Source organism: Caenorhabditis elegans, chromosome V (assembly GCF_000002985.6).
Source record: "Caenorhabditis elegans chromosome V".
In the NCBI taxonomy this organism is placed as follows: domain Eukaryota; kingdom Metazoa; phylum Nematoda; class Chromadorea; order Rhabditida; family Rhabditidae; genus Caenorhabditis; species Caenorhabditis elegans.
In genome coordinates this window covers 18,413,105-18,437,409 of record NC_003283.11, presented here as the reverse complement: position 1 = coordinate 18,437,409, position 24,305 = coordinate 18,413,105, and the positions used below count along the sequence as shown (strand labels likewise).

At 37.7% G+C, this 24,305-nt stretch overlaps 7 protein-coding genes, 2 non-coding genes and 2 pseudogenes across 11 annotated transcripts; 6 read left to right on the top strand and 5 right to left on the bottom strand.

The window, feature by feature from the left end:
* Positions 1-2,348: 2,348 nt before the first annotated feature.
* ZK262.20 (uncharacterized protein) lies at positions 2,349-2,899 on the top strand (the record flags this gene model as incomplete). The annotated part of the gene is made up of 2 exons (NM_001269870.1): positions 2,349-2,531; positions 2,702-2,899. The coding sequence occupies 2 exons, from the start codon at positions 2,349-2,351 to the stop codon at positions 2,897-2,899; spliced, it is 381 nt and encodes a 126-aa protein (NP_001256799.1).
* ZK262.14 lies at positions 2,699-2,880 on the top strand (annotated as a pseudogene). Its single transcript has one exon. A coding segment is annotated over exon 1 (182 nt).
* A 226-nt stretch (positions 2,900-3,125) lies between the features above and the next one.
* srw-82 (G-protein coupled receptors family 1 profile domain-containing protein) lies at positions 3,126-5,660 on the bottom strand (the record flags this gene model as incomplete). The annotated part of the gene is made up of 5 exons (NM_001359798.3): positions 3,126-3,541; positions 3,870-3,979; positions 4,027-4,135; positions 4,526-4,703; positions 5,300-5,660. The coding sequence occupies 5 exons, from the start codon at positions 5,658-5,660 to the stop codon at positions 3,238-3,240; spliced, it is 1,062 nt and encodes a 353-aa protein (NP_001346696.1). The 3' UTR covers positions 3,126-3,237.
* Positions 5,661-6,872: 1,212 nt separating this feature from the next.
* On the bottom strand, positions 6,873-10,830 carry srw-83 (G-protein coupled receptors family 1 profile domain-containing protein; the record flags this gene model as incomplete). Its single annotated transcript, NM_001359797.1, has 5 exons — positions 6,873-7,188; positions 7,387-7,496; positions 9,816-9,999; positions 10,241-10,418; positions 10,470-10,830. 5 exons carry the CDS (start codon positions 10,828-10,830, stop codon positions 6,873-6,875), a joined length of 1,149 nt encoding a protein of 382 aa, NP_001346695.1.
* Positions 10,831-11,765: 935 nt separating this feature from the next.
* Positions 11,766-12,307, top strand: ZK262.19 (DUF3149 domain-containing protein). Its single transcript, NM_001269869.2, has 2 exons — positions 11,766-11,826; positions 12,044-12,307. Exons 1-2 carry the CDS (start codon positions 11,802-11,804, stop codon positions 12,223-12,225), a joined length of 207 nt encoding a protein of 68 aa, NP_001256798.1. The 5' UTR covers positions 11,766-11,801; the 3' UTR covers positions 12,226-12,307.
* ZK262.18 lies at positions 11,852-11,904 on the bottom strand. Its single transcript, NR_070164.1, has one exon. It is a non-coding gene; the product is annotated as an Unclassified non-coding RNA ZK262.18 (non-coding RNA).
* ZK262.16 lies at positions 11,852-11,904 on the top strand. The gene has a single exon (NR_070165.1). It is a non-coding gene; the product is annotated as an Unclassified non-coding RNA ZK262.16 (non-coding RNA).
* Positions 12,308-12,838: 531 nt separating the features above from the next.
* ZK262.4 (WSN domain-containing protein) lies at positions 12,839-13,635 on the top strand. The gene is made up of 3 exons (NM_075204.3): positions 12,839-13,224; positions 13,274-13,318; positions 13,364-13,635. The coding sequence occupies exons 1-3, from the start codon at positions 13,203-13,205 to the stop codon at positions 13,525-13,527; spliced, it is 231 nt and encodes a 76-aa protein (NP_507605.1). The 5' UTR covers positions 12,839-13,202; the 3' UTR covers positions 13,528-13,635.
* A 297-nt stretch (positions 13,636-13,932) lies between these two features.
* On the bottom strand, positions 13,933-16,313 carry srj-26 (Serpentine Receptor, class J; the record flags this gene model as incomplete). The annotated part of the gene is made up of 5 exons (NM_075203.1): positions 13,933-14,379; positions 14,779-14,983; positions 15,530-15,636; positions 15,688-15,747; positions 16,125-16,313. 5 exons carry the CDS (start codon positions 16,311-16,313, stop codon positions 13,933-13,935), a joined length of 1,008 nt encoding a protein of 335 aa, NP_507604.1.
* A 1,203-nt stretch (positions 16,314-17,516) lies between these two features.
* On the top strand, positions 17,517-19,661 carry srh-198 (annotated as a pseudogene). Its single transcript has one exon. A coding segment is annotated over exon 1 (2,145 nt).
* A 13-nt stretch (positions 19,662-19,674) lies between these two features.
* On the bottom strand, positions 19,675-23,059 carry txt-8 (Lipase ZK262.3; the record flags this gene model as incomplete). Its single annotated transcript, NM_001392691.1, has 7 exons — positions 19,675-20,671; positions 20,733-20,908; positions 20,955-21,079; positions 21,757-21,856; positions 21,904-22,126; positions 22,176-22,320; positions 22,890-23,059. 7 exons carry the CDS (start codon positions 23,057-23,059, stop codon positions 20,549-20,551), a joined length of 1,062 nt encoding a protein of 353 aa, NP_001379246.1. The 3' UTR covers positions 19,675-20,548.
* Positions 23,060-24,305: the final 1,246 nt, after the last annotated feature.

Here is a 24,305-nt window from a genome sequence, read left to right as displayed (position 1 = left end):
GTGTCGGCGGCAGTGACGGCGTGACTCCTTTGTCCTTCTCACAGAAAACGTTCCTCGGGCACAGTGGCCCGATAAAACCCGATTTCCATGACGATTTAGGGCAAGAGGGATCCAAACATCAGCTTCTTTCAGCATTTGCAGCAGTCCAAGCGGCAGTCCGACGGTCGCGGTCCTTCAGCAGTAGCTTCCTGACGCAGATGATGTAGACACGACCAGTGATGGCAGTGACAGCGTGACTCCTCTGTCCTATTCACAGAAAACGTTCTTCGGGCACAGTGGTCCGATAAAATCGATTTCCAAGAAGTTTAGGACAAGAGGAATCCAAACATCAGCGGCAGCCCGACGGTCGTAGTCCTTCAGCAGAAGCTTCCTGACGTAGATGATGTAGACACGACCAGTTATGGCAGTGACGGCGTGACTCCTTTGTCCTTTTCGCAGAAAACGTTCTTTGGGCACAGTGGCTCGATAAAATCGATTTCCGCGAAGTTGAGGACAATAGGAATCCAAACATCAGCGGCAGCCCGACGGTCGTAGTCCTTCAGCAGAAGCTTCCTGACGCAGATGATGTAAACACTGCCAGTGACGTCCCGAAAATCCTCCATAGATCGATGGTAGAAGACGAGTAGAGAAATTGAGGTCTCTACGTAATTTAGATGTTTTCTGGGTTGCTCCATCCTTCTCCTGACGACTGTCCCACTCCGGGGGTTTCCGACCGTCCTCCGGAGAACCGAAATGGTGCTCCGGGGCTGTCAGTGAGCTCCGGGGGTGTCTAGCCAGGGAAAGACGGAGTAATCTCCGAGCTAAGGTAGTTCGGGTCAACAAAAGGTGGTTTATCCACCTGCCTTCTCTAACTTCGCTCGTGGCAACCAGTTCTCTCTTCCCAACAGGTTCATTCGTTTCCAATTTCGAAGCAAAGCTTCGAAACCGGTCGATGCATCATGTTGACAGCTCAGATTAGTGCGTTGGGGAAACACCTCTGACGTCAAATACATTAAGCGTCTAGAGAGATACTGGCGGTTGCGGAGTGCCATCGAGGAAGAAGAGATAAGCGATGTGAATAAGAGAACACAGTTGTATGCCACAAAACCCCTTTATTGCTCATAGAATAACAAGTAATTAGGGTCCATAGGTCCAGAGTCGGTCGCTCACGGTGGAGCGGCCGACATCCAACGAGGCCGACATTGATGGTGGAATGTGTGGAGCCAGATGAGGTGGACGTTGATGACTTGTGTTGTTGGAGTAGCAAGTGAGCGGAGCGGCTTACATTTTAGGCCAGGGATAATTATACAAAAAGGGGGGAGCTTTAAGGGCGCGGCGAGACCAATTGGAGGGAATTCAAATGAGGAAGCGTACTGGAGACGAGTTAACGGAAGAAACGCGGGTGAATGGAATTGTATTAGAGGTTTTGAGGTATGGCGATCATGATAGAGTCATGGAGACATCCTCAAAAGGTCACTAATTTGAGAGATGGGATGGGAACCCAGCCCATCTCACAACACGGGCAAATAATTCATTTTGACGTTGCTCCTGAAATAAATACAATAAGTAAGTTAGAAAAATTATGAAGAAAAAAAAACGAAAAAATGTTGAGTGATTACGAGACCTGACAATGAGGCACATTTTATAGACAAGAGAAGGGTGGAGAAACGTTGAAGTTGAAGTAAAACTCCAAAATGATAAGCATGTTTTCGCTAATAGCGGGCAAACCAACTCGAAAAAGTTAGCAATAGAAACTGATTCACGTTTTTTGTCTATTCGCTTGAAATGGAATATTAGTCGCCTGAAAATTTTTCACAACTTTTTGAAATATTTTGTGAATATACCAAGCAATCGATGTTTATTGCAGCAATAGTACAAAAATTACAACGTTGTTTTTTTTAATACCTAAATCAAACTTTGCAATGAATATGCATTAAAATATCAGTGCTTCACAAATGCGCATACTAACAAACTGCAATACGTCTTGTATGGAAATAGTAGCCCAGAGTTTACCATACTACGATCAGAATGAACATTATTAAAAAGAACATGTAAAATGACATGCAGCTGTATACAAATGTAGGCAATTACTCAGAGCGTTCCGAACAACAAATTGCAATATAGTCCCAGTGCAGTGGTGTTTACTAACTATAAGGTAATAGAAAAACCTCTCCAATTCTACTCAAGACGTGTTTTTCAATGATGCAACTCTACTCATTGATTATTCTGTGTTATCTTAGTTTTGCGAGAATGAAATGTATACCTCGAAGAAGAGAAAGATACAAAATTGAACATTCCTCTAAGGAATAAAGAACAATTCTCTAAAGAATGAATAAACATTCCTTAGACTTGTGAGGGGGTGGGGTCACATGCGTCTCGCTAACAATGATATGAGCACATTCAACATCTATAAAACCTTGTGCATTTGCAGTTTGATTCACTTTTCTGTCTGTTTTCTTAAAATAGCGAATTTGCCGCAAATCCGAAAACTTCTCGAAAGTAATCCAAATGTTTCAAACAGCTTCAATAACAACGCTATTGACAATAAAAAAGTGGGTCTTTAAAATATTTTTAAAACATTTATTGAATTTCCGAGAAAATTATATTACTATTTAATTATTCCTGCACAGGAGAAAACAGTTTGCCAAAAAATTAATGTTTTTTTGTAATATTAATAATTAAATACTGAAGCTTTTTTAAATTATAATTATGTATATTTCAGGCTTATTTATTTTCCAATTGTTCTGTTAACATTTCACAAGTGGCTGAATTGAATCTCGATTCTCTCGACTTATCATTAGACGAATATGAATCACTTGTTTTGAAAATGATTGCCGGCCATCAAGCGGAGATCAAAAAATTGCAAAAAAAGTTGGCGGACGTCCGGACGAATACGAGTTTCAAATCGCTCGCACTTTGAAATTGTTTTCTGACCTTGAATCATCGTGAAATCATATTCTTTTTGTTCCCATCCCACGACCCTCAATTATTTCTTTTTGACATCATCTTGAATAAAGGTTATTCTCTGAGTTTCTGAAATTTACTCAACCTATCCTGAGGACATCAGAACACAGTTGCGAGTTAAATAAAAGTAAACGAAATCTTCAAAATGTCATTGTTGGTTCTTCATAAAAATCAAATGCGGATCATGAACTCAAAATTGCTAGAGCCAAGACGACTTAAATTGACAGCTACTGTGTTATAAAATGAGAAATTGAAAATATAAAGTTCACATTTCATTATATAACACAAGCATTCTCATGAATTCACACTTTTCGAGTCCATCGTTACTTCCGCTTTCCTCTTAGGACAACACCCCAGCTCCATTACAGCATTCCGATAATTCCTTGACATTGAGAGATTGATCAAGCAATGGGACAGTGCATTGCCACAAAACAGAGATGTGAATATTTTGCCGGTGTATGTAAACACCACATAGAAGTAACCGTCCTTCCTCCAGCTCTCGTAGAAGAAGAAATTGACAATTTTATAGGCGCCAGTGGGAAAACTGGCGAAAATGTAGAAGATTGTCATGACGAGTATCATTCGGCTTGTGTGATATCTGGGAAATTTTGCTGTTGTGGTACTGTAGGTTACTGTAGGGTTACTGTAGGAGTACTGTAACGTAGTGATACTGTAGAGGCATTGTACTGTGAGATTAATGCAGGGATACTAATAGTAAGGAGTACTGTAGGAGTACTGTAGGGCTATATTAGGGGTGCAAAGGAGTGCTGTAGAACTACTTTAGGAGTTGTGTAGCAGTACTGTATTGATGCTGTAAGGGCAATGAAGAAGTACTGTGGGATTACTGTAGGAGAAATTGTAGGGTACTAAGTTGTACTATAGGGATACTGTAGGGCTTCCTTAGGGGTACTGTATGGGTGATGTACCTTTCCACCGCATCTTTCTTGCTCAGCATAGTCGCGGCGACTTTCGCGGATTTCAACACTTCGAGCATCAAGAGTAAACCGAAAATTGGGTAAAGTGCTGCAATGAGGATCTGAAATACAGCAAATTGATAAACATTTCAATATTACGGTAACCTACATCAGAGCAGCCTGTAAAAATTTCATATCTTTCGCTGGTGAACAGTTGATTTTTTTTCGGTGCGCGGTAAAAATAGGGTTCACGGTACTTTGCTGGAAATCCGGTGCAGCTGAAAAAACAGGGTATTCACAGTATTCTTACAGTAAGCTTACAGTAGCCTTACAGTACTCCTAGAATATCAGTACAGTAGCCCTACAGTACATCTACAGTACCCTCTAGGTTTCTCTACAGTACTCCTCTAGTTGCCGTACAGTAATGCTACAGTACCAATACCCTAGAATATTAGTACAATATTTCTACAGAAGCCTTTTAGTGGCATTACAGTACCTCTACATAACCCTTCCAGTTTTCTTACACTACCCCCGCAGTATCTCTACAATACCAGTTCACTACCCTTACAGAGCCGTTACAGTAACCCTACAGTACCCCTACAGTACCTCTCCAGTGCCCGTACACCCATCAGACTACAGACTACATACTACAAACTACAAACACTCACTTTACTCCAGGAGTCCAGGGCTCCTTATATTTGATAACTCTGAACCCGTAATAGTAGAAACAAGAGATCAAAGTATTGACGAAAATGAAGAAAAGTGTGAGGAAGTACCCATTTCGCGTAGTTGAAAGGATATCCGGTGCATTTCCAGACATCTTCATGATTATGCATCGGATTAGTGCTGGGAGGGTTTCAGAATCTTTATTTTCAAAAAAAAACCAAAAAAAAAAACTGATTTGTGACTTTTTTAGAATTTTGGAAAGAATTTTGGCAATTTCAAAAATATTTTAGAAGGTACGTAAAATTTTTAGGAAATTTTTTTTTGAAAAATTGTAGGTAGGATTGAGAAATTCATAGAAAATTTTGGGAACTTCAAAAAAAATTTAAGAATTTTGGTGAAAATTTTGAAAATTTCAAAAATCTTTTGAAAGATATGTGAAATTTTTGGAAAAATTTCTGGTAATTTCTAGAAAACTTGGAAATTTTCAAAAGACTCGTGTAACTTCTGAACATGCCTAGAACCGTACAGAAAATTTGAGAAATTTCTGTGAAAATTTCAGGAAAATTCTGGAACGGTTCTTAAAGCCCGGGATGCTTCGAAATAAAGAAAAAATATTCCAGAATCTTCTAGAAGTGTTCGAAAACGTGTTAAAAATTCGGGAAATTTTTGATTTCTGCTTTAGAAAATGTAGGTAGCATTGAGGAATTTATAGAAAATTCTGGAACGTTCTGAAATTACCCGGGAAATTTTTGGAAACATCTGGCATATTCAATTACCTAAACAAAGTCCCAAATAAAACGAAACCCTCATCATACTCTCCCAGGAAACGTCCTGAACGAACCGAGCAACATTCAGTGGATAAGTATAACTATTGAAACAAGTATTCGGTGAGAGCCAATACAACTGAGCTCTATTGTTAATCATCATGAATAAGCTGATTAGATCAGCGATCGATATTCCAATCATTAGGGAATTAGTGCTATGGGTTCTCATAGATGTTCTCGTTAGAATAAATAAATGGGGAATATTCATTAGAAGAGCAAGAATCGCAACTACAAACTCGACTTTTTCCGTATGTTTCACAAAATTCGCGAGATCGCAGAAAGATTTAAACGCGAGATCTGAGCAATCGGCCATTTTTTTGCTGAAAATGGCTGGAGCTCAGCCTTTATACGCCTGCGCTACGTGCTAATCGAAGCAATTTGAGGTGAGAATAACAAAAAGTAATTTTAGGGTTTATGGGCTGTCTGTGGCTCATGTAATTGCTCTTTTTCAGAATATAAAAGAGTTTAGTCTGAAATTGCGTTACATTTTGATTTTTTGGTGTAAATAGTGAGAGTTGTAGATTGAATGCATTGAACAGGAAGAGCACAAAATTTGGCCCTAAAAAAATTTCTGAATTTTTCCAAAAATTTTAAAAAAGCACACTCATTCAAACCAGTTTTCTCTCCTGATTCTGAAAATATGCCTATAATTTATTTCCTCCAAAAACTAACAGAGTTACGGCAGTTTATCCAAGCTGGAGTATTAGAGAAGAGACGCAGACAGCGAGAGTGTCTCGTTTCTCTGCGCTCTCTCATAGTCAACCTTTTAATTAAACTAATGAAAACTTTATGTGTAATTTGGAAATGTTAAGTAAATTTGAAAAATGTCGAAATTTTTGAAATAAATTTTTTTTCTGAAAAATAGTAAATTCTGAAAATAATTCAAACATCTCACGTTTCATATTCATTTGATGCAGAATTGTCTCCGGATTTCAAAAATGTACATATAGTGGGCCTTGTGCTAAAACTGACCAAGTAACGGCAGTGTTTACCAGCGGTGCGAGACAGAGAGAGGGAGAGAGAGAGAGAGAGAGGGAGAGAGAGAGAGAGAGAGAGAGAGAGAGAGAGAGAGAGAGAGAGAGAGAGAGAGAGAGAGAGAGAGAGAGAGAGAGAGAGAGAGAGAGAGAGAGAGAGACAATAAAAACAATAAAAAACAGGAAATATACAATAAAAACAGGAAATATGTCGCTCCAGTTCGGCTTCCTGAGCCGCGATTAAACTCTCCATTAGCCAGAGTAGACTTTATATGTTCTTTGTAGGCGCTGCTTTCGGCTGCTCGTTTCTCCGTCAGCATATTGTGCCATTGCTTGTAATTGTGCGAATTCACGTCTTTTTGATTTTTGAGAACCCCATAAATTTTGTAACACAGCCACCCTTCAAACTCTTTTCGTTTGAACTCAGGGCTTTTGACTTATCGTTTGAACAAATGGAATTTTTTATTTAAAAACATTTCCTTTAAAAGATTTTTTTGGAAAAAAGTGGTCGTTGATACATAAATTTAAAGAAAATCCCTATTCAGTCTTATTCATACAGTCGAATTAACACTTTTCGTATCCATCGTTACTTCCGCTTTCCTTCTAGGACAGCACCCCAGCTCCATTACGGCATTCCGATAATTCCTTGACATTGAGAGATTGATCAAGAAATGGGCCAATGCATTGGCACAGAAGAGTGCTGAGAATAAATTGGAACAATACGCAAGAATCAAATTGAAGTACATATCGAAGTGGGTGTATGAGATTGTTTCGACAATAAGCCTAACGAATTTGTAGGTGCCAGTAAGACAACTGGCGAGCATATAGAAAATCGTCATAACGAGTATCATTCGGCTTGTGTGGTATCTGTGAAAATATGCTGTAGCCGTACTGTTCAAGTACTGTAAGGGTGCTTAGAGGTAGTGCAGTGTTAGTACAGTGTAGGGATACTGTAAGGTACTATAGGGGTACTGTAGGAGTTGGGTAACAGTAATGCGTTGATACGGAAAAAATGCTGTATGGGCTTTAAGGGTTCTATTAGGGAACTGTAAGGATACTGTGTACCTCTCCACCGCATCTTTTCTGCTGAGCATAGTTGACGCAACTTTGGCTGCTTTCAACACTTCAAACATCAACAATAAGCCGAAAATTGGGTAAAGTGCGGCAATCAGAATCTGCAACAAATATATATATATACAGTGTGGGAAAGTTCTATAGGACCCCCCCTAATTTGAAGGTTTGAGGAACTTCCGAAAATTTTTTTGAAAAACTGCTAATGCCATTCGTTTTTAAATTGAAAAAAACCTATATACATTTTTTTCCAGAAGTTTATCTCAAAAACTGAGGTCGCGCTGGAAAAAACGTCAAAATCCAGTGTGAAACTTCTATAGGACCCCCCGTTTTTTTTCACGATTTTTACTAAAATCAACAGATTTTGGAATTTTTGACAAAGCTCAAATCAAGTTTGAGTTAGAAATGAGTTCAGATAAGCAGTTTTGACTTTAAAAAATTAATACGAAATGTTCTCGTGGGATCTCCAGACTGGTTCTGATTCTTCCGATCTTTGATGTTCAAGTCTGTTTCAAGCTTCCTGGTGCTCTCGGTAATGCCAAAACTTGATAAACTCTCTTTAACAAGTTCCTACTAAAATTCCTAGCACACACACCATAAACATTTTTACGCCATCCCCAAGAAACCAGTCAGAAACAGCGTATTAACAAGTTGCAGTTATTTTTGATCAACAACAGAACATTCATATACTAAAATCAAGAAAGGATCAATAGTTAATCGGGTTTCCTTGTGTGCGGATGATCTCAAACAGTCTGTCCTCCATTGATCTGACCAAACTTTTCAGCTGGTTGTCCGGAATAGACTTCCAAGCGTCGAGAATTCCTTGCTTCAACGATGCAACTGTTGGGTAAGTCTTGTTCTGAGCATACACGATACGGACAAGAATCCCCCACAAATTTTCGATTGGATTGAGATCAGGACTTCGAGCTGGCCAATCAAGAAGGTTGATCTTCTTGAGCTTGAAATAGTCGCGGGTTGAGTTGCTCACATGGATTGTCGCATTATCCTGCTGAAATCTAAAGTCTTTTCCGGAGTAGTGACGAAGATATTTGGAGAGCTCCAGTTCCAAGACGTTCTGATAGTCAGTGCTGTTCATCTTGCTACTGACGAACTGTATCTCAAGCTTCTTCTTCTCCGTGAACGCTCCCCAAACCATCACCGTTCCTCCTCCAAAATTACGTCTCGAAAAAACCATTGGTTCCTTGCGCAAATCGCGCCAATAGTAGCGGCAACCGTCAGGCCCATCGAGATTGAATTTCTTTTCATCGGAGAAGACAACCTAAAACAATGATCCTAATTATTCACTCTTGCTTTTTTAAATTCTCACTTTACTCCAATTCGTTCCCATATTGTTCTTAGCAAATTCCAATCGCTTGAGTTTATGGTCTGCAGAGAGTAACGGAGCAGGGCGAAGTTTCTGACGAACGATTACACCAGATCGTTTGATGACATTGAGGATGGTCCTTTTTGAAGCAGACAATTGAAGCTCATTGCGAATATCTCTTGCCGTCTTACAGGAGTTGGAGGCAGCACGAATCACATTTCGTTCGTCACGCACGGAGAGAGCTTTGCGACGAGGAGCTCTTTTAGATGTACCGTAGCTCACCGGATCCTTCAGATACACGCGAATACAGTGTCGAGAACGGGAAATTTTCCTACTCATTTCATGCAGGGACACATTGAGCAATTTCATAACATCCAGCTGAGCGCGTTCAGTGTCCGAAAGGGCAGATCCTTGAGGCATTGCAAGTTAGACTGCTTTCGAAGTAAGCTTTCCAGCCTCTATATGTGTGCCACAACACATGCCACAATTCCACATTTAATAATTCACGCAAAAAATAGTAAATAACATCTGTGAGGGACAATTTAACTTGAAATATTGGTCCCATGGAACCTTGTAATCAAAGAAAAACGATTTGATTCCTGATAAGCCTTCCATTGTTTCCTGCTGCATATTTTGCCAAATCAGCTTGACTACACAGTCGAAACATCTAAAGTGCGTGCTAGGAATTTTAGTAGGAACTTGTTAAAGAGAGTTTATCAAGTTTTGGCATTACCGAGAGCACCAGGAAGCTTGAAACAGACTTGAACATCAAAGATCGGAAGAATCAGAACCAGTCTGGAGATCCCACGAGAACATTTCGTATTAATTTTTTAAAGTCAAAACTGCTTATCTGAACTCATTTCTAACTCAAACTTGATTTGAGCTTTGTCAAAAATTCCAAAATCTGTTGATTTTAGTAAAAATCGTGAAAAAAAACGGGGGGTCCTATAGAAGTTTCACACTGGATTTTGACGTTTTTTCCAGCGCGACCTCAGTTTTTGAGATAAACTTCTGGAAAAAAATGTATATAGGTTTTTTTCAATTTAAAAACGAATGGCATTAGCAGTTTTTCAAAAAAATTTTCGGAAGTTCCTCAAACCTTCAAATTAGGGGGGGTCCTATAGAACTTTCCCACACTGTATGTGAATAAAAATGCACCACATTGAAAACTTGCATCAGAGCTTGCTGTAAAAACCTCATACACATCTGTAGGAATTAGTTGATTTTTCTTCTTTACCCGGTTGTAATTGGGTTCACTGTACTTGGCTGGGAATCCGGTGCAGCTGAAACTAACTGGTACGGTCAGAGAATCCGTATAGTACCGCTAGAGTACCTCTACAACACCATTACAATATGGAACCACTACAGTGTCTCTACAGTATCGATAGAGTACTAGAAAAGAACAACTACAGTATTTCTTCAGCGTGCCTACAGTAATCCTACAGTCATCTTGCAATATTAGTACAGTACCCCTGTAGCACTCCAATACAGTTAGACTACAGACTATAACTTGCAATAACTCACTTTGCTCCAGGAGTAAAGGGTTCCTTCTCTTTGATGATCTTGTACCCGTAAAAATAGGAACAAGAGATTAGGGTACTGATGATAATCAAGAATAGTGTGAGGAAGTAGCCATTTCTTGTGGTTGAAAGGAAACCAGGTGCATTTCGAGACATCTTCATAATAATGCAACGGATCAGCGCTGAAAATGCGATGGAAATTTTCGAAAACTTCGAAAAAAGTGTGAACTTACCTAAACAAAGCCCCAAATAATAGGAAACTCTCATCATACTCTCCATGGAAATTTCTAGAACATATCGAGCAACTATCATCGGATAGTTATGAAAATTGAAACAATCATATGGTGAGAGCCAGGTCACGTAAATTCTATTATTGATTATCATGAATAGGGTAATCATATCAGCGATCGATATTCCAATCATTAAGGAATTTGTAATATGTGTTCTCATGGACTTACGCGTTAGTATAAATAAATGTGGAATATTCATTAAAAACGCAAGAATTGCAACTACAAACTCGACGAGTTGTGTAAGTGTGGCAAAATTTCCCCATTCGCAATATGTTTTAAACACGGGATCGGTGCACTCGACCATTTTCGCTGAAAATTGGAGAAGCCCAGCAGTTTTTATATACCCGCGCGCTGCGTGTTAATTAAAGTAATTTCAGGTGAGAATAACAAATAACAAAATAATTTTAGGGTTTATGGGGTGTCTGTGGCTCATGTAATTGCTCTTGCTCTTGAGACTAGGAAGTTTTCTAGTCTGCAATTGAATTACATCACTGAGTGTTGGTGTAAGTGTCTAGATTGAAACCGGTAGCACCAAAGTGCAAAAAAAAAACTTTTTGAAATTTTTTTTTCTGAATTTCACAAACTTTTACTTATTCGAACCGCTGTTTTCTCCTGATTTCGAAAACTACCCGAGTTACGGCATTTTGTACACCTTCGACCGAAATACGAGGGGCGCAGACAACAAGAGTGTCTCGTTTCTCTGCGATCTCTCGTCATCAAAAAGTTTCAAGAGTTATCGGTAATATATCACGATTCTACAATGAATTAATAGCCAGCACATGCGCCGTTTGAAATATTTACTTGTTAGTTAAAAAATTTTTTGAACAGCAGATATTTTTTTTTAATTTTTTTTTTCTTGAAAAATTGAAAATTCTAGAAATAATTCAAACATTTCACATTTTATATTCATTCGATGCAGAATTGTCTCCGGATTTCGAAAATATACATTTCACGAACCTCGTGCTAAAACTGACCAAGTTACGGCAGTTTTTACCAACTCCGATATGAGAGAGAGAGAGAGAGAGAGAGAGAGAGGAACAGACATTGAGAGTGTATCGTTTCTCTGCGCACTCTCTCCCTCTCCATCTTTCTTTCCTTTATTTAAAAATAATTGTAAAAACAAATGTAAAAACATTTTTGCAAAAATTAAAAAAAAATCTTTTAAAAATTAATTAAAAAAATTTACGTGAAAAATCGATTTTTCCAACTCTATCGATTTATTGATCGGAAATCCAAATTATTTCTCAATTGATATTCAATACAAAACGTTGCAGAATGATTTTAATGCATGGAACTGTTGGTGGGTTACTTTCTTCAAATTTTCGAGAGAGCGCAGAGAAACGAGACACTCTCGCTGTCTGCGCTCTCTCCTCTCTCTCTCTCTGCGCTGTGTAAAAACCGTCGTAACTTGCTTGTTCTTGGTGCAAAATTTATAAAAAGTATGTTTTTGAAAATGGGAAACAAATGCCATTCGATTTGGTATAAAATTTTTTTTATTAAAAAAATTTTTTTTTCAGCTTTCGTCGGTTTGCTGAACCTTATCGTTGTGGGTGTTGCTATAGTGTATATAGTTTATTTCGGTGGAAAACATTATTTATCCTTGTTGAAAAAGTGGCAAAAGAATGAAGAAGCTGAAGAAGATGCTGATGATTTTGAAAATGCCACCGATGGACAAGAAATCCCGGAATCTAATCGATAAATACTTTGGAATGTAAAGCACGTGGTATTTGATAACTCGTTAATTTTATGATTTATCGGTATAAAAAAGCTAAAAATCGAACTAGATTCCTCTAATGTTATAAAAATTATTTCCAACGCGTCGCGTGCTGCGTCGCGGTCGCTCATTACAATATTTTTATTCGATTCTTAAGTGGGTAAAGCTTTTTCTGTGATTTCCTAGCGTTCTACGTATTTTTCACACAAAGACTATCCTCGCCGTGTCCTACACATTCGGTGCCGGGAGCTTTGTCGGATTTTGGGAGTGGCAGGGGCATTGAAGGTAGGCTGAAAATTGAATTCAGAATAAAAATCTGAGAATGCACAAAAAATTTCAACGCTTTTGGGCCATTGGGAGACGAGTTAAGCCTTTGGCATGCGTCGCGTGCCGCGTCGCGGTCGCTCAGAAAATTCGAGGAGCCGCAACTATGTTCGAAATGTGACTAGAAAGCTGCAATTTTCTGGGGAATTGTAAAAATCAATTCAACATATTCATTTTTATTTTCCATGCGTCGCGTGTCGCGTCGCGGTCGCACAGAAAACTTTGAGGAGCCGTAACTTCTTTCATAATTGGTCTAGAATGCTAGATTAAAAAAAAAATTATACAAAGCTCCAGGAGCATTCTTTTTAGACTAACGAACAAAATGTTTGCCATGCGTCGCGTGCCGCGTCGCGGTCGCTCACTAACTTTGACTTGCCATTACTTCTCTCAAAATGGTCCAAAAACGCTGAACACAGTTAAATATATCTTATCTAATGTTTTATTTTCAAAAAAACTTTGTTAAAATAGTCTTGAGAAAAATGTTTTATCTACAGAAAAACATTTAAAAAAAAAATATTTTTGCGTGTAAACCTGAGAAAAATATTTCAATTTGTAACTACAACAAAAACAAATAGCGTGGAAAATTTAAAATCATCAAAACTCATTTATTTCGATCTCTTCCAAAGCATCGTTTGAAAATGCTCCTTTTTCCGGTTTTCGGTAAGTTGATACTTGGTGACGTTTCCATTAAAAATGGTTATTATTTCAGGACTCACAGCTGCCTTCGAGCCGGATGTACTGCTCTCCCCACCAGGTAAAAAGATTTTATGAATTTAACTATAATATGGAACATTTTCAGCTCCATTCTTCTCGTTCAAGTACATCTCCACAATTAATGATATTGCTAAAGGAATCGATCTTCAAGTTGATTTGATGAATAGAGAGATTCCAAAACTTATTGGAGATGTGGCACATTATCAAATGTGCAAATTTCTTCCAAAATGTCACATCAACTCCGTTTGAGCCTTCGGACATTAGCAGCATATGCTGGCAACAAAATAAATCGTTTTTTATCTTATTATTACTCTGATTGATTGTCTGAAAATGAACAATTTTTATTGTTAGAAAAAAAAAACTTCAAATTTGACAAACTTGACAAGTTGGCTGGCAATTTGAAGGATGCATTCAATTTATTAATGAAGCAAAATATGCTGGAGATATTTTAAATCTTCCTGGAAAAAAGGAATACAAATGGATATTTGGAACATGTTTGTATGTATATCAAACAAGATTTTGAGAAAATTTGCGAATTTTAAAGGAGTTGCAGTAATAAAAAATTCAAATTTTCGATACTGATTGTGAGTAGATTCAAATTAACCGCAAAAGCAAAAAAAAAAAAAACTACTCAAATTAAAAAAAAAAGTATTTTTAAAAAAATCGAGAAATATCAGTATGAGTCATAGCAGAAACCCTTGCAGGTCGTTCTTTCATTCTCAAAATTTGTCGGAGCCTAACTCGAAACACCGGCAAAAAGTAAAACATCGCCAGGGGGTCGAAAACCGGAAAAAACGATATAAAAATCGACGCGAACCAATATGTCCAGTACCCAATGTTAACTTTGAAAATCGGCATGTACCACACAAAAAAGCACGGAAAAAGATCTACGATAAGGGGAATTGTGGCCTGAACCGCCAGGGATTTGGCCAACTGCTTCTGGAGTCGCTTGGTTTTTTGGCTAAGTGCCAGGTCGGTGCTCCGGAGTTTAGAGACGATTAAGATGCTGAATAAAATGTAGATAAGTACGGATAGTATTGAGATGATAGACACCAAGAATACACCAAGTCTGGAGTTCCAAGTGACTTTTGGGCTTAGGTCCTGAAAATTGTTTTTTTTTTCAAAACTTCAAAAAAAAAATTTTCAAAAATTTGGCAAAATTACACAAAATACACACTTCGAACCAAAATTTCCTCCTGATTCTGAAAATATAAAAATCAAAAATTATTGACCAAAACCAAGAGAGTTACGGTAGTTTTTAGCCACCCCGACCAGAGAGAGAGAGAGAGGAGAGGCGCAGACAGCGAGAGTGTCTCGTTTCTCAGCGCTCTCTCATCATCGAAATTTCAAAGTTGGCGGAAATATGTCATAATTATATTTAAAATGACCGGGAGAACATGCTGAATTGTAAAATTTAGGTTTCAAAATGATTTTACGAAAATTTTAAGAAAAAAATATTTTTGAATTTTTTTTTTGGATAATTTTGTTTCTTTGTCCCACCTCATAAACCGCTATCAAAATATTCATCTCATGCACATTTTGTGATAAAACTTCACTTATCACCTGAGCCATATAAAACCTTCTTTCTGGCTCCGGGACTAGAAGAAGGTAGGCGGAGAAGGTCCAGGCGCTGGTGAGCAGGAAGCAGTGAGCTACAGAGAGTAGTAAGCCGTAGGGAAGGAAGTAGGTGTTCAGGAGTTGTTGGCTGGAATTGCTAGAATACTTGGAATTGGTTAGGAGTCATTTTTGGAGAAAAACAATTTTAGGCCAAAATTTTTATTTTTTGAATTTTTTGTTTAAAAATTTTTCCCAAAATTTTTTCGCAAGATTCCACTTTTCCGAACCAAAATTTTTTGCTGATTCCAGAAATATAAAATTATTCAATTTCCAACTGGAACCCACAAAGCTACGGTAGTTTTACACAACCGCCAGTGAGAGAGAAAGTGGGCGCAGCCAGCGAGAGTGTCTCGTTTCTCTGCGCTCTCTCATCGTCGGAAATTTTTAATTTATCGAAAAAAGTAGAGCATAATTAAACTCAAATTCATCCCAAGAACCTGCTGAACTCAAAATTTTAATTGTAAAATCAATATTTTCAAAGAATACAATTTTAGAACGATTTTCCGAATTTTCAAAAAAAAATTCAAAAAAAAAAAATTTTCAGAATTTCTGTATCAGAAACACAACAAATTTATATTCAACCTAACGGAAATAACCAGCTGAATTTAAAAATCACAATTTCAAACGAACTCACTTAAAAAGCACCAAGTACCGATAAACAAAATGAGCGTGCAGAACTCCGTAGCCGGCTGATATAATGCTGCTTCGAAGGCATAGAACAAAAGGAGCATATGGAGATGTCTGAAAAATTTGGCATAGTTGAAATAACTGTTGGAAGATGTGAATGCATACTTTTTCAAAATATCCATCAACAACGTAGTAGGAAAACGCGTAGTTATAGTCGATAACGCACTGAAAAAATTCAAATAAAAACGTGTCTTTTTTTTCAAAATTATACATTTTCAAACCAGAAATATTTCTAGATTCTGAAAATACAAAAATCAAAAGGTTCCAACAAGAACCCACAGAATTACAACAGTTTTACACAACAACCGGCGAGAGAGAGAGAGAGTGTGTGCAGACGACGAGAGTGTCTCGTTTCTCTGCGCTCTCTCCTCGATATTTCAAATTTATCAGGAATATTACATAATTAGACTCAAAATAACCAGGAAAACACTCCGATATTTAATTGATTTATGAAAAATAACATTTTCAAAAATAAAAAGTTTTGTAATTTTAAAAAGTATTTTTTTTTCAAAATTTTTTTTCCAAATTCTCAAAAACTCTACCGTAGGAACAATCAAATCCACTACAGTGCACAATAAATTATAAATTCCGAAAAAAATCAATAAAAATCGATAATTTCCAAAATGCACGTGCTTATCGTCATGAGCAATAAATATGAATAGCAAATTGATAATAATTGAAAAAACACCGCCAATTTTTGGAATATAGTGGTGAGCCCAGTTGAGATACATAGCTTATGTGCTCTTTTTCCGGTAAAATGAGCATTTTATGTAGGTGCAGATTATTTGGGTAATTGAGTTTGGCTACGACGTATACTTCTGACCGAATGTTCCGAATTCTGAGGAATTTGATTAATCTGAGAAATGATTTGGTGTTACATTATAAACTGTGTTCTAGAAACGTCAAAATATAGAAAGTAATCGGGTTTTTGAAAAATAAAATGGAATTTTTTTTTTTGAAATTTTAAAAACTTCATTTTTCTAAGCTATTAGTCTTATAAATTTGTGTTCAGCATATTTTCCCAGTCAAAATAAGTATAATCATGGCAAATTTCCGATAACTTTGAAATTTCGAGAGAGCGCAGAGAAACGAGACACTCTCGCTGTCTGCGTCTCTCTTCTCCTGCCGGCGGAGGGAAAACTAGCATAACTGCGGGTTTTTGCCGGAAATGCATGATTTCAAAATTTTCAGAAACAGAAGAAAAATTCAGTTTGAATATGTGTATCTTTGGGAAATTTTCAAGAAAAAAAAACAATATTTTTCAGAAACATTCCAAATTATTTTTTTTCTATTATTATATATAATGCTTTCTAATTTTTATTCAAAACTCGAATTTTCAAATTTAGCATGAGTTTTCGGTAAATTTGCGTATATTCATGACATTTTTCCGACAACTTCAAAAATTGGACGATCTCTCTCTCGCTGTAGGGTTTTACACGTAATTTGGATATTCTTATGAATTATTGTCAAAAATTTCGGCGATTCATCAAATTTATTTTCCGGTTTGCCCTGATTTGTATGTTATCAGAATCAAAATGAAAAGCTGGTTTAAAAAAAAATTAGAAAAAAAAACTTTTTGAAAACTTTTTTCAATTTTCAGTAACAAATTCTTGTTTCGATGTTTAAAATTATATTTGATCAGTCAGTTTTTTTTTTACAGGCACGTAAATATACAACACTAATTGCTCACTCAATTTTTTGTTGTTGTTTTATATTTGAATTCCATGCGGGTTTTAATGTTTTCCATGGAAACATTAAAAAATAGGAAATAAAAATGCAAAAAATATGTTCGATTCTAAAACACAATTCCTCACTGAATTTGGTCCATTTTTAATATTATATTCATTATTCCGAGGGCAGCTGGTTTTTCAATTTTTTTTTTCATTTTTTGCCCAAGTAACTACCTCCACTTTTCAACTACTCATTTTATTCCAATGTCAAAAATAAATTTTTCTTGTACCCCTGATATAAAATACATTGATACTCCTGAGTTTTTAATATCAAGTTTCCACATCGCTTCAGTTGTATCAGCTCCAATTCATGTCTTCGGATTATTTTGTATTTTATTCAAAACGCCCACGCAAATGATCACAGTTAAACGATGCCTATTGATTCTTCACGGATGGATTGTCGCAACTGATTATACTTGCTCGGTTTTCACTATTCCATTGATTCTAGCACCCAGACCCGCTGTAATGATGCTAGGTGTCTTGAAAGATACCAGTATTCCAGTTGATGTAATATTAATGATAATGATAATCCTTATAGGATATATTATTTGAAAAAGTTTTGTCTTGAGCGTCAACGCAAGCCTGCGGCACGCTTTTTTCTCGCTTGTTTCGTGCGGTAATTTGCAGTTTTTTATTCGTTTTCTGTTCGAAATTCCACGATTTAACTCGATTTTGTTCGTTTTTTTGGATAAAAAAGTGTTCAACTATTTTTTAAATGAGAAATAATTAAGTTTTCACAGTTTTTACTCGAAAAATGCTCTGTTTGTCTCTCTTTCTGTAGAATACGATACAAAACGTTAAAAAATCGCTTTCTCTTCTCATTTTTCCTTTTTCCCATTTTCTCTCTTAACAATTAGCTTGTTTTTCAGGAATGTCAGGAATGAAATGGCGAGTTTTTAACGTTTTGCATCGTATTTTACAGAAAGGGAGACAAACGAAGCATTTATTCTTGATTATTTTTCATTTGAAAAATAGTTGAACACTTTTTTATCCGAAAAAACGAACAAAATCGAGTGAAATCGTGAAATTTCAAACAGAAAACAAATAAAAATAACTGAAAATTACCGCACAAAAAAAGCGAAAAAAAAGCGTGCCGCAGGCTTGCGTTGACGCTCCGCCTCCAACTAAACCACGCCCCTTTGCCGAATGCAAAATTGGCGGAGCGATCGTTCTGTCGCGAGTGTAATTGGTCAATTTTTCGCATAAAAAATTTGGAACCGCATTAAAAATAGTGTTACTTTAGTATTTCAACAATTGTAACTGTGAAAGTTAAAAAAGGTTGGAAAAATTTCCAAACAAATTTTTTTTGTTGATATTTTTTTTCATGCTCTGTGTGAATTTCAAAATTATCAAAAAAAAGAACTTACTTGTTCCAGACTTACAAAAAAAGTAAAATAGACTAGAAATCACATATTTTCCTTGAAACCACAACCACCGCCCTTACTGACACCCCAATATTGCGCCGAGAGTGCGCTGAGAGTGCTGAGCATCTTTGAATGCTCACCCTCAGCTCAGATCTGAAATTTCGCAGCTAAAAATTCACATTTTACCATTTCTAAACATGGGCTTTCGAATAAAACATGTTTCGTTCAAAAAGCCGCTGGCACCTTCAGACCCTTTCCTAGTAAGCCTATGCCTAAAAAAACAAAAATCGATTCTTCATGGTCTGCACATTTTCGTGGAAGCGCCATTGGAAATTCTGGAGACGTATCTGGATGGGAGTTCATTATTTGTTCGTAGTAGTCTTATCCATTCCCACTGTATTGTTGGTTCCTGAGCAAAAATCGGCGTTGCGAGCTGTGTACCAGGTGAGAGGAAGTGAAACTCCTTATTTGGAGAAAAAAGAATCAGAAATTTCAGGTACTCCCGTGTCTGCCCAGATATATTTACGAAGGTCCGGTGTTTGTATTCACTGACGATATCACTTATGTCTTTTGTAGTATAACATCATGCGGATTTTTTTACGCTTTCGAGTTGTCTCTTGTTGTCTTTTTGTTCTTGATGAACACTAAGAAACAGCTGCAGGAACAGACAGTTTCTCGAAAAACTATCAAGCTTCAAAGGAAACTGTTGATCTCCCTGATACTGCAAGTAACAATCCCGTGTATCTTCCTTTTTGTTCCAGCTGCTTATGTCCTTTATATTGTTATAATTCGATACTATAATCAAAGTTTCTTCAACATTGCAGAAATACTTTTCTCAATGCATGGTACTTGCTCCACAATTTCTATGGTTTTGATTCATCGTCCCTACCGAAATGTATTAACTTTTTTGGTTTCAAAAGTCACCAAAAAATCGAATCCCACATCTAAAGTTCGTCCAGCCGGTGTGGTTCGCATTGAACTTTAAAGAAATCCGTATTAATTTCATGATTTTTGTTAAAATTTATTTTTAATGCACTTTATAGAGTTTTGATTATAGACACATCAATATACATACAGTCGCGAGAGAACGATTTTGCATGCGGAAAGGGGCATGGTTTAGTTGGAGGCGGAGCGTCAACGCAAGCCTGCGGCACGCTTTTTTCTCGCTTTTTTCGTGAGGTAATTTCCAGTTATTTTTTGTTCGTTTTCTCTTTGAAATTTCACGATTTCGCTCGATTTTGTCCGTTTTTTCGGATAAAAAGTGTTCAACTATTTTTTAAATGAAAAGTAATCAAGTTTTCACAGTTTTTACTCGAAAAAATTCTTCGTTTGTCTCTTTTTCTGTAAAGTACGATGCAAAACGTTAAGAACTCGCCATTTCATTCCTGACATTCCTGAAAAACAAGCTACTTGTTAAGAGAGAAAATGGGAAAATGATAAGAGAAAGCGATTTTTTAACGTTTTGCATCGTATATTACAGAAAGAGGGACAAACGAAGCATTTTCTCGAGTAAAAACTGTGAAAACTTGATTATTTCTCATTTAAAACATAGTTGAACACTTTTTTATCCGAAAAAACGAACAAAATCGAGCGAAATCGTGAAATTTCGAACAGAAAACGAAACAAAAAATAACTGCAAATAACCGCACGAAAAAAGCGAGAAAAAAGCGTGCCGCAGGCTTGCGTTGACGCTCCGCCTCCAACTAAACCACGCCCCTTTGCCGCATGCAAAATTGGCGGAGCGATCGTTCTGTCGCGACTGTATATACTATATATATAAACCACATATATATATATATATATATATATATATATATATACAAATGTATACTTGAACAAGATTCTTTTTTTTCTATGTATGTGCAAAAAATCTTAACGAATTGATCTTCGCTTCCGTCCAAAAACACTCCCGACCAACGACAAGACTCCAGTTTTAGTTGGCGGGCCTTTAAAGGTCATCGATGGGTCGCAGCCTCCTTTTCCAAAGTCGGGGACCTAAATGAATACCATAGGTTGGAAAATCAGACACCCCACTATCAAATGGAAACTTCCTTACCTCTACCCCAAAATAGTTCCGGTGATCCCAGACACCTTGGTTAGTGTCCCCAAGGTTGACCTTCAGAGAATCCGAGCACCCAAAGTCTTCATCCCGAGGGAGCCCGGTGCAAACCATGAACGGGTCCCCTTGGGTCATGTTCCCAGGATACCAGATTTCGATGGCGTGGTGATAGCCTGGAAAAATTTGGGATATTTCAGAATTTCAGACATAGTCGGTTACCTCCATTAGTGCTAACAGGGTCGCAAGGCATTGACCCATCACTTCCCGCCGGCGGGGTGTAGGACAGATCCTTGACGCATCCAGGAAGATGGGGCACCACATCGCCGGAATGGACGACTCGGAAACTGAAAATTAAGAGGAAATTGTTTAGAGCCGCTCTGGGCCAAAGGCTCTTGGTCTGGGCTTGGGTCAAGAGAGCTGTGGGCCAAGGGGGCTTGGGTCAAGAGAGCTCTGGGCCAAGGCGGCTTGGGTCAAGAGAGCTCTGGGCCAAGGGGGCTTGGGTCAAAAAAGCTCTGGGCCAAAGGGGTGTGGGTCAAGAGAGCTCTGGGCCAAGGTGGATGGGTCTGGGGCTTGGGTCAAGAGAGCTCTGGGCCAAGGGGGCTTGGGTCAAGAAAGCTCTGGGTCAAGGGGCTTAGGTCAAGAGAGCTCTGGGCCAAGGGGGCTTAGGTCAAGAGAGCTCTGGGCCAAGGGGGCTTGAGTCAAGAATGCTCTGGGTCAAGGGGCTTAGGTCAAGAGAGCTCTGGGCCAAGGGGGCTTAGGTCAAGAGAGCTCTGGGCCAAGGGGACTTGAGTCAAGAATGCTCTGAGCCACGGGTACTTGGTCTGGGCCAAGGGGGCTTGGGTCAAGAGAGCTCTGGGCCAAGGGGGCTTGGGTCAAGAAAGCTCTGGGTCAAGGGGGCTTAGGTCAAGAGAGCTCTGGGCCAAGGGGGCTTGAGTCAAGAATGCTCTGAGCCACGGGTACTTGGTCTGGGGCTTGTTGCTTGGGGCTTGGGGCTTGGGGCTTAGATCCAATAAAGTCTTACCTATAAGGCACCAGTTGGTCATAAGCCCTGGAAAACTCGATATTCCCTACTCGAGGCTCTCCGAACGTGACCACCTTGATTTTCTGGCTCTGGCGGAGTCCTGAAACAGAACTTTTAAAAAATTCTGCAGCTCAAGGCTCAACCTACCATCATGAACAATCCTCGGTGCACAAAGACCGGCTAGAGCTCCGCCGAGCGAGTGCCCGGTGACATAAACATCATAGTTCCGGTATTGTGAGATGCTCAACGCATCTTGCACATATTGCCACGTCTTCTCGTGTCCCGAACGGAAATATGTGTTCACTAGGCCCATACCGTAGAAGTCGGAGCTAGGCTTTAAGGTCGTCCAGCCTTCCAGGAGGAGTTGGCTCTGAAATTTTCAATGAGTAAGGTTACTGTAGCTTGGTTACTGTACTTACACTTGTCTTGGTACCCCGGAAGACTACAGTAATCTGCTGAAGGACGTCGGAAACGACAATGTACCCTGCGCAAGGGTTTCCGACAAAATCGCACCGCACGGAGAATGTGGAGAGGAGGGTTTGGTTTTCAGCCGGGGAGAAGGTTCTGGAAATGTGGGAGGTTACTGTAGTTTGACCTAAATTATATTTTCGGATTTTTTTTTTGGAAAATTTGAATTTTTTCAAGATTTTCAAAAATTCGAAAAATTCAAAGTTTATCAAAAATTATAAAAATTATATCAAGAATTATATCAAAACTGTCAAAATTTTATTTCATTTGAACTGTTTTCTTTTCCTGAATTCAAAAATAACTATATTTTGGGTCCCACCACAAAAATGGCCAAGTTACGTGGGTTTTTACCGGTGCCGACGAGAGAAAGAGAACGCAGACTGCGAGAGTGTCTCGTTTCTCTGCGCTCTCTCGTCAGCGAAAATTCAAAATTATCCGGGAAAAAATATGCTAAATTTGAAAATTTAGGTTTTAAAAACAATTAGCAAGATTTTCGGGAAAAAATTTGGAAAATTTTTTTTGGATTTTTTTTTTGAATTTTGAATTTTTTTTAAATTTCAATTTTTGTGATTCTTAATCAAAATTTGACGAATTTTTCAGATTTTCAAACCAAAACATTCAATAAATTCAATTTTCTACTCTAAAAGTCACAAAAACCAACCAACCTCCCAATACAGGGCGTAACATCCAGTGAATACGCAGCAGCTGAGAGGCTCAGGAGCATTCTGGCTTCTGTCTCATTATACTGAGCATCTTCTGGACCAAATTCTCCGAAAACGCTGTTTATACACAATAAAAACAATAAAAATACAGAAAATCTCAAATTTTTTGGCATTTTTTGGCCCAAAATCGATAAAAATGGAATGAGTCAGGGCCACCTGAGAAAAAGTGGAAAAATGCCAAGAAATGAGCAAACTTTTGGGGAGTTTTAAGTATTTATGATATAATGATGGTAAATAGTGAATGGCGGGAAAAAAAGGGAGACAATTGGCAAATACTGGGCAACTTTTGTATGTTTTAGGCAGTGAAAAGGTTGTTAATTTGGTCGAAAACAGGGTTTTGTGCCTAAAAATAGTGAAAACTATTGGAAATCAAATAAAAAATCGAAGTTTTAACTTAAAATTAGATTTTTTGAAGCTTTTTCCAAAATTGTCCAAATGGTGCAGTGGGATTTTTCAGTTTTTTCTTTGCGCCCAGAAGGTCGGGGGTTCGACCCCCGCCGGGGTTGAAATTTTTTTTCTAATGTTCTTAGACTGGAAATGAGTTCTTAAAACTATAGTTTCTAAAAGTTTTCTGAAATTTTGAAAAAAAAACTGTGAAAAAATGGATTTTGACAACGAAAATTGATCGGTGGGCATTGTTTTTGATTGTGAGCCAAATTTTCTGAAATTTGTAAGAAAAAACAATGAAAAGAAAAGAATTTGAAAAAAAATTTGAAAAAAAAAAACATAATTTCAAAAAATGTCCGAATGGCGCAGTGGGATTTTCCTTGTACGCTAAAGGTCGGGGGCGGGGGTTCGACCCCGCCTGTGGCTAAAATATTTTTATTTTTAAAAACGATCTCAGACAAGAGCAATTGATTTTTACGGCGAAATTTGCTCGGTGGATAGAATATTAAGGATTTTTTCTGGATAAATCAAAACAAAGTGTGAGAAACTGTATAAAAATTAGAAAAATTCATAAATTTACGTTTAAAATTAGCATTTTTGAGGTTTTTCAAAAATTGCACGAATGACGCAGTGGGATTTTCCTTGTAGGCAGAAGGTCGGGGGTTCGACTCCCACTGTGGCTAAAAAATTTTTATTTTTTGTAAAAACAGTTTTTGACATGGTTTTGACATGGGAAATCTGAAATTTCAGAAATTTCTGGATAAAAAAATCGAAAAAAATTCAATTTTCAAAAAAAAAAAAATTTTTTGAAAATTTCCAAATTTTGTCAGACTTCAAATTTCTTGTGAAAACTGTGTCAAAAACTCCAAACACCAGTTATACCCTACAATCACAGATCATAAGTATTTTGCCACACAATTTCAAGGTCAAAAGTACCAAAAACCAGCGGGGGAAACGTAGTTTACCCCCCGA